This window comes from Physeter macrocephalus, chromosome 11 (assembly GCF_002837175.3).
Source record: "Physeter macrocephalus isolate SW-GA chromosome 11, ASM283717v5, whole genome shotgun sequence".
Taxonomy (NCBI): Eukaryota; Metazoa; Chordata; class Mammalia; order Artiodactyla; family Physeteridae; genus Physeter; species Physeter macrocephalus.
The window spans coordinates 45,278,187-45,287,199 of NC_041224.1; the positions used below are offsets into that span (position 1 = coordinate 45,278,187).

At 43.3% G+C, this 9,013-nt stretch overlaps 1 protein-coding gene across 5 annotated transcripts in view; it reads right to left on the minus strand.

The window, feature by feature from the left end:
* Positions 1 to 8,576, minus strand: part of LOC102980530 (RNA polymerase-associated protein LEO1-like) — a 15,355-nt gene extending 6,779 nt beyond the window's left edge. For 2 of the 5 annotated variants that reach the window (XM_007123779.2, XM_028496064.1), the window contains exons 1-7: positions 7,871 to 8,576; positions 7,099 to 7,244; positions 6,264 to 6,348; positions 5,077 to 5,171; positions 4,364 to 4,498; positions 3,507 to 3,642; positions 2,067 to 2,205 (exon numbers count right to left, since the gene is read on the minus strand). In XM_007123779.2, coding sequence (XP_007123841.2) covers positions 2,067 to 2,205; positions 3,507 to 3,642; positions 4,364 to 4,498; positions 5,077 to 5,171; positions 6,264 to 6,348; positions 7,099 to 7,244; positions 7,871 to 7,954 — 820 coding nt within the window. In that variant the 5' untranslated portion in view covers positions 7,955 to 8,576. The other 3 variants (XM_055087943.1, XM_028496063.2, XM_028496065.2) reach the window with 3 other exon arrangements.
* Positions 8,577 to 9,013: the final 437 nt, after the last annotated feature.

Genomic DNA, 9,013 nt, shown 5'->3' on the forward strand with positions numbered 1-9,013 from the left:
GAACCCGGTTCCCCTGCATCGGCAGGCGGACGCGCAACCACTGCGCCACCAGGGAAGCCCAGGTGTAAAATTTAATACTGAACGTTTCTAGAAATTTTGTCTTAAGTAGTTCTGAGCTGATGGGGGAGCTAGCCCTTCATGTTAGAACCCTACCCACCCGCGACGACCTTGTCCACAAACACTGTCTCTATAGGTCAGAAAAGGGGAGCCCGGGCTTCCCTGGGCAGCAGTCAGGGCTCAGGGACACCTCACTCTATCCTGACGGGGATTCTGCTCATTATTACTTGAAATACGTACCTCTGCTTCCTCAGTACTTCACTTTCTCTATCTAAAATTCAGTATTTTAAAGCCTGTCAATTTTTTTAAATGGACTGCTTGTGTTTTATGTGCTTTTTCAGTATGCTTTCCGAGTTTTAAATATAGTTTTTTCACATGAAAAATTAGTGCTTCCATTACACAGTAAGGCCGATTTCTATTACTGAGATGTTTCCTCTGATCTGTAACTCCAAACCCATAGCGGAGCATGTTAAGTGTTCAGAAAACACTGGATGAATGAATACGGCACAATGGCAACAACATAGTGATTTGCTTGTGTAATTAAGACTTAAATTTTCTTTGCACTTGTGCTCTTGTAAGTGGAAAAGGAAATAATTGAAGGAAAATAATTTTAACAACATGGAAACGAACTAACCCTCCACTATTTTCATACCCATGATGAAGGTGATAGGCCCTTTGCTCTACTGCACTCAGCTACTTCTAATTCTCTGGTTGAGCCCTGGTGTCTCAGCCATGTGTCTTTTCTCACAGGCCTCTCCGTCCTCTGGCATGTCCACCCTAACGCTCTTCCTTCAGCACCCAGCAAGATGGCACCTGCTCTGGGCAGTCTCCCACTGCACACAGGTGTCAGGCCCTCCTCTGGGCCACGTCTAGGCTTCTTACTGCATTTATCTCACTGAGTTACAGGGAGGTGTGTAGACATCTGTCTGTGCTCCAGGGCTGTGAGCTCCTCTTCATTCCAGGAGTTGACTTGTGGCTACAGGACAAACCCCTTTAGATTGAATAAATTTGGTTTTACCCCATCACTGGTGAGCTTCTTTGCTCTCAGCGAACTTTGAGCCTTATCTTCATCTGGTCCCTCATCACTCTCTGAAGGATAGATTCTGGCCCTTTCCTCTGAAAGCAAAGGGACTTTAGATATGGGATTGACCTTCAAAGATGAAGACCCATTTAGTCCTGAATTTTTCTACTCTTGAATATTGCTACTTCCCACCATATATTTCCCTTGAGGAGCCAACAATTTTTTAAAGTTTTCATGAAGAAGTATGTACAGCTTTCAAACATGCTTAAATGACTTAGACTGGAGAGGCTTTTTCCCTCGGAGAGATTGTCCGATCATTTTTAAATACCCGAGAGGCTTCAGGCACACATTTTTAAAAAAATTTATTTATTTTTTATTTTTGGCTACATCGGGTCTTCGTAGCTGCGTGCGGGCTTTCTCTAGTTGCAGCGAGCAGGGGCTACTCTTTGTTGTGGTGCAAGGGCTTCTCATTGTGGCGGCTTCTCTTGTTGTGGAGCATGGGCTCTAGGCACATGGGCTTCAGTAGTTGTGGCATGCGGACTCAGTAGTTGTGGTTCACAAGCTCTAGAGAGCAGGCTCAGTAGTTGTGGCGCACGAGCTTAGCTGCTCCGCAGCATGTGGGAATCTTCCCGGACCAGGGCTCAAACGCATGTCCCCTACATTGGCAGGCAGATTCTTAACCACTGCGCCACCAGGGAAGCCCCACATTTTTTAAAACTACAAAGTTTAAACACTGGGTCCCTATACAAGCCTGTTACACATTTTCCTCCATAAGGACAAAAATTATTTAATTGATTTTCTTTATTATGGGGGTGCCTTATTTTCCCAGCTAAGCTTTTGTGTGGCAAAGTGGTCCTAGGGAAAACAAAATAAAAGGCCTTTGTACTGTTGTCCTAAGTGAATAACAGCAAGACAGTAAGAGCCCACCAGAGCACAATCGCTCCCACGGCCCTGAGATGGTGAAGCGTGACCTCCTCTCCCGACTCACCTCGGCCATGGTTCTTGCTGGCTTCACCCTCCTCACCACTGCTGGGGCCCTGGTAGGGGGCACTCGGTCCCCGCTGGTTCTGCTTTTCCCGCAGATGGATGGTCTCCTGGTGAGTAGAAGCCCTCAAACGTTCTTCTTTCTGTAAAGAAGCAAATAAATCACTGAACTTTAAAACAAAAAATGAACTCACTTAGTGCCCCCCTGAAACTACTTTACTGTAAAGAACACGTAAATGCCTCGCCCAGGATAACACCAGTTCCTATGTCCTCAGGGTACAGTTCTCTCCATTCTACACCTCTGTTACCACACATGGTCATCATCTTGTTCAGTTCGAAGGCGTGAAGACAACACAGGGTGAAGAAGCAAAGGCTCCCTCCCTCACATCAACCTCCCCATCAGAACTGGCACCAGCACAGCCTTGGGAGATGCAGCGTCCCCTATGCTGCCAGGCAGAGCCCAGAGTGCAGCGACCAGCCTGAGGAACCTCATTCATGTCCAGTGGATGCCTGAGGGAGGTGGGTTCTCTTCACCCCTGAGACAGACACCTGACTTGCCCAGGCTCCACCAAACTACCATGGTGCCCACATATTCCAGTCTGGGGCCCTCAACCCAGAGAGCTCCCCACAGCTCCTGATGGCAGGATGGGGAGGTTCTGGTGGGGAGGGTCCCCGAGCCCCAAAGCAGAGCCTTCATTCCCTTCCATCTGCCTGGCTTCTACACATTGGGGTTCACTAGGCAGAGCCAATGTCAACTGAGTCAGGAATGTCCTCTTGACCTTCCCACATCACCTCCTATCTGGCTAACACAGTTTAATGATGTATATCAAGGGTTATATTTTTATATAAAGATTTTTTAAAATTAATTAATTTATTTTTGACTATGTTGGATCTTTATTGCTGCGTGCAGGCTTTCTCTAGTTGCGGCGAGCAGGGGCTACTCTTCGTTGCGGTGCGTGGGCTTCTCATTGCAGTGGCTTCTCTTGTTGCACAGCATGGGCTCTAGGCGCGTGGGCTTCAGTAGTTATGGCTCATGGGCTCTAAAGCACAGACTCAGTAGTTGTGGCCCACGGGCTTAGTTGCTCTGTGGCATGTGGGATCTTCCCGGACCAGGGATGGAACCCGTGTCCCCTGCACTGGCAGGCAGATTCATAACCACTGTGCCACCAGGGAAGCCCGGGTTATATTTTTAAATTACTAGCTTCCCTCTGAAATCTCATAGATTGGAGACAGAACACTTGAGGGTCCGGATTTCTGTATCTCACCATCAGCCATTGACTATGACAATTACTGTGGTTAACCACATGTTTAGAAGGTTAAGCAGGTTCCCTGATAACCACAAGAAATAAAATGGCTGTGACAATAAGAAATGATGAATTAACATTCTGGAAAGCACAGTTCTTAATACCCCAAACAATCCCAGGATAAATCTCAGCCAACATACCTTAATCATCTCTGTGCGCTGGCATTCAGGATCAGGACCAGCCATTGGTAAGATTCTAATCTTCTGTGTCCTCGAGCATCTACTAGCAAGTGGCAGGGTCATCTTTCTATGTGTGGCATAGTCTGTAGCATGAGGTCTGCAGGAAAGAGACAAAAACGTCTCACTGTTTACACAGAATATTTGGAGGCAATCATACCAACAGCAAACACAGCTGCGGACAATGACACACCAGCCCCTGTGGCAGCCCTTTCCTCTGGTGCATGCGCACACCAAGAGCATGCTCGCGATCGGCAGGCTTCCCAGGTAAATGTCCCTGAAGGTAAGGGACACGCTGACCAGCAGAGCAGCACAGACAGTCCAGGTCTCTTACCAGGTGCGTCAATCAATGTGAGTTAATAACTGGTCTTCTGGTTTGTACGGCGGGCTCATGTTGGTTTCCAGAGCGTGAACTGGCTCCCTGAGGGACAGCAACTTGTTGCAAAGATGAAAAACAGCATGGGAACCAGACCATGGGCCTTGGTGAGCTGCACCTCAAAATCAGGTCAATCAGGACTGAGGCGGGCTTTGTGCACAGCCAGCCTCTCTGCCCTGTTGCTCTTTTTTTTTTTTTTTGCGGTACGCAGGCCTCTCACTGTTGTGGCCTCTCCCGTTACGGAGCACAGGGTCCGGACGCGCAGGCTCAACGGCCATGGCTCACGGGCCCAGCCGCTCCGCGGCATGTGGGATCTTCCCAGACCGGGGCACGAACCCGTATCCCCTGCATCGGCAGGCGGGCTCTCAACCACTGTGCCACCAGGGAAGCCCTGCCCTGTTGCTCTTTAACTGCCAAGTAGCCATAGGTTACTATGAATAGTTACCTGAAGGTGAGTTTGGACTTAAAGATGGCTTGTCCCTGCAGACCAGTGTCTTCCCTAATGAACAGGTGGTTGTGATTGCCCTGTATCGGGGCCTTGTAAACATCAAACACCTCACTGCCTAAATGCAGGGACAGGCTGGAAACAAGAAACAGTTCAGTTATTAGTGTGGATATTTAACAAATCCTACAGCTTCCATTCTACCCTGTTAGCTGTTCTTAAAATGCTGTGGAACTGCAGGATCCTGTCCCATACTGAATTCATAAGAAAAACAAAGAAAAGATACTGGAAACAACTAACCTAACCTTTCAAAGTAAAAAGTGGTAAAATCCATCTTCCTTTCAACTTCAAATATAATTGTTTTTATCATTTTCCCAATCTCTACCATTTCATTAGTAAAATAGAAACCTTTTTTTCAAACATACCAATGTATAATGTCCAATAATCACAAATGGGTGCTAAGATTAGGCTTTCATCTCAATAAGGTAGATACTGTGAATTTGATAACATCTTGGGTCTATGACTAGAGTATCCCAGTGCTGCACTGTGATCTTAACCTTATTTATTTCTCCCAGGTTTCCCAGGTAATGCCAGAGACCTAGATCTTGTTAATTCTTTAATGAAAGATGATCCCAAATATGGTCCTATGCAGAAAACTTTATTCATCCCAGGCCTCCCTCTGGGTATTTCCATACTCTTCAGGCATTTATGCTCACCTTCCATCGGACCACTTGACTATCCGAGCATTGCTTTCTTTAATTTTATTTCCTTCTTTGTCCTGGCGTATCCTCCATCGTATAGTATTTTCTATCTGTTTCAAAACACAAAGGCATTAGAAAACCAGTGTTACTAACTGCATGTTCTTTTTTCCTCAAGTGACTTATAATCATGTGCCAAGAATTCATAGATGGTAAGAGAATAAGCTCACCACAAAACAGTTGATTAGGCAACATGGAAACCTTCCTGCTACAGATACCTAGAAATATTGGTTGAACTCAACAGACATTTTGTTTTAATCTTCTCTGAGCTCCAGTTCATGGCAGTGGAAGCAAAAACTTTGGGGCCATATGAGGTGGGCGGTTACAACTGAGATCTCTGTCTACTGCAGCCCAACTTGAAAGCTATGAACCCAGAGAAAGAAGGACTAAAAAAGGACCCATTCGCCTAGTAAGACAGAGAAGCTCTGAAAATTAAAAAAAAAAAAAAAAAAAGAGTATACAATTAAGTAATAAACAACAGATTAAAACCTGAGACTTTTGCTTTACCCTACCCTTATGGTGGGGAACTCCAAATTACAAAAGTAGCATAAAAATGGATCCCGCCATGGCTACCACTGCGGCCTCTGGCAGAAGCTCATTCAAAACCCGGTTAAAGGCAACGCCATCCCTGTGAGAGCAATGGTAGGGTTTTGCCATCCAGGGCTTCTCGAGGGGGACTACCTAATGACAAGGCCTATTTTCTGTGCATAACCTGAATTGCCATAAAGAGTCTGAGATACTCTTATTGTGGGAAGCTGCCTGGATCTATCCACAATAAAATGTGGAGGCAGTTCTGTATACCTAGCTACATTATTATTTATCCTGAAGGAAACAGCTAACAATTTTCAAGAATTTTTATCTTTACTTCTGTCGAAAAATTACAACCGCCAAAGAAAGGTTAAAAAAGTGACAATTCTACAAGGATTTTTTAAAAAAGGATATATACCTCCTCCTCTAAAAATATTCTGAAAAGATATTTAATTCCTTGTTCTAAGCAGTTATTTGTTGATTGTTTATGACAATAAACATAAAGATCATTTTATAAGCTGGTCTCAAATTGTTACCCCTGTGTTTTAGTTTATAAAAGGAAAAACTCAAAAAAAAACAAACAAAACAAAACACAGGAATAAAGTGTGAAATGGTACCTTTAATTTTAACCTGGTTCTATTTTCTTCATCAAGCACTGCCTCATCTTCAAATTCATCTTCATAATGCTGAGGATCAAAAGGCCTAAAAATTGTTTTTTAATGTAGTATTAGCCATCTTTAGTACTGAATATAATTAATGTATAAAATAATCTTTACAACATGCACTAATATGTTTAAAAAATCACAGTAGACAAATAACTTCATGTAAAACTTCAAAGAGTATGCAAATTACTGTACTTTCTTGAAATTTGATTTTAAAACATATTACCTGAAATAAAATCCAAATGTGACTAATAGTTCAAAGTTTTTAAATTATATTTTTGTTCGGTGACGTATGTCCTCTAAAGTATAGGTGACACATGATCTATCTTTTCATATTTTTTAAGAAAAGTGTCATGTTTAATTGCGTAAGAGCTTGCAATAGTGCACCATCGTGAATAATACCCATCAACACTATTTTGTTGTCTAAAATTGTGGTCGTTTCTAGATTCACAAAGGCTTTTGCACTGAACATTTGTGATTTCTCTAGAAAACTTCCTCACTCTCATTTTCCAATTTTTCAGCTTTACGATAGTGAAAAATACCTTCATCAGCTATGTCTGCTCATTTATATGAAAGTGCCAAAGTGCTAGAATTATTAGCATTAAAACTTTCTCACACCAATAATTCATCATTTTCTACCACAGCACATTCTAAATTTATTTTTTCAGAGTTACGTGAAAATCTCCCACCTCTGTGATTAGCCAACTCATTATAAATAAGAAAAATATTTACATTCCACATATTTTTACTCAATATCTTGGGGGAAAAAAACTTTAATCAGTCCTCTTACTTGGGTTCTATGCTGAGAAATTTGGGTAGTTTAACAAAGTACAATTCATTTCCTAAATCAGAGTTGATGCTGGGAATTTCTACTTCTATTTTGGTTTCAGAAATTGGCTCTTCCTCCTGCTGGTCCTGAGGCACTCCACGTCCATCCTAAAAGAGAATCAGAATGTGAGATCCTGAGTTGACATTAGAAATGCTCTAGCTCTCCTTCTGCACTAGGCAGATGCAGGTGTGACCAGAAGTAAACTTGGACACTTCAGAGATAATGCAGTTGGCAACCCCTCCAGGCCTCTCCTTAAAATTTCATCCTCTCCCCACCCCCCCAAAAAAACCACCATGCAAAACAAGACCTGTTAGCCTGCATTACCAGAAAAAATGTTGACCTATCTAGTTTGCATAAGATATTTAGCAACAGATGTGTGAAATTATGCAACCCCTCAATGCTAAATAACTATTAAAATCAGAGAAGAATGTCAAATAGTACACACTTCTTGGTACAGGTTTAAATAAGAAAAACTTTTAAATCAAAGGTTTTCAAATTATGCATCATCACAGTCTAGCCCCTGAAGTTTGGCATCAAATTCATTCTGAGCAATTCCTTCTATTCCCTTTAATATCCAGAAATTCCCGCCATAGCTAAGAAAGTCACCCATTCGTCAGATGTTTCAGACTGCTATTCATTATCCATGTCCCCTCCCTACATGACCCATCAGCCTCTGAAACTTTTTTCTTAACTTTGAACAATGGGCCCAGTTGAGATTTGCAATTGTACTTACAGTAACAGGCTGTCCTGAAATGGGTGGTTGATTGTCACCGTCACTCTCTGAAGAAATGTCATCTATGTCTCCAAACAGATCCATGGTCCCACTATAATCTTCAATGTTGGGGGGAAAATGCCCAGTATTAATTTCTCTCACTGAAGTTCTTCACAGAGTTCTTAGCCCATCACTTCAACATATTCCCAAGATTCATAAACCAAACCTCCACTAAACCATGATCAGACTGGCTGGCTCCCTGAGCCTGGCCCTCAGAAGCCTCACAAGAGTGTCTACAGGGAAGGAAAACAGCAAAGTTAGTTGGTGGAAGGCCAAGCTGCTGTGATAGCCAGCTTTCAAGGTGGATCCCAGGGATCCCTGCCTCTGGTATTCTCGCCCTTGTGTGGTCCTCTCCCACAGGTATCACGGTTGGTCTATGTGATCAATAGAATACAGCCTCACTTCCAAGGCTCTGCATGACATTGTGGCTTTTTTGCCTTGCTCTTTCTCCCTTGGGTCACTTGCTCTGGAGGAAGCCAGCTGCTGTGATGTGAAGACACTCAAACTGCTGTGGAGAGGCTCATGCAGTGACAAACTGAGGTCTCCTGCCAAGAGTCATGTGAGTGAACCATCTTGGAAACACATCCTTCAGCCCCAGGCAAGCCTTTAAATAATACAGTCTCAGCCAACATCTTGATTGCAGCCTTGTGGGAGACCCTGAGCCAATGCTAAACCACTCCTGACCCTTAGAAATGGTGAGATATATTAAATGTTTGTTGTTTTAAGCTGGCGCTCTCAGGGAATGTAGTTAGGGAAGGTGAGGGATGGTATGCAGGTCACACAAAATATGTCTACTCTGACACTCCCTCTGCACAAAGCCAGGGAAGCTTTGGTATCTCAACTTCATTAAATGAAGGCCACCACTGAGTTTTTTTGGTGAACCAATCAAGTATAGAGCCATGTCCAGCTATATGTCCTAACACATCAAATCCAGAATATATCGATATAAGTGCACTCGTATCAGTAAATTTGGCCCAAGGTAGTTAGTGTTTGTCCTTCAGCTCACATTCTTAGAATCCACATCCACACACATTCCCCAGGCTTTTGCTCATATTTAATAGCCAAATCTTGCAATTCTTTTGGTGTGTAAGTTATTTCTTCTTC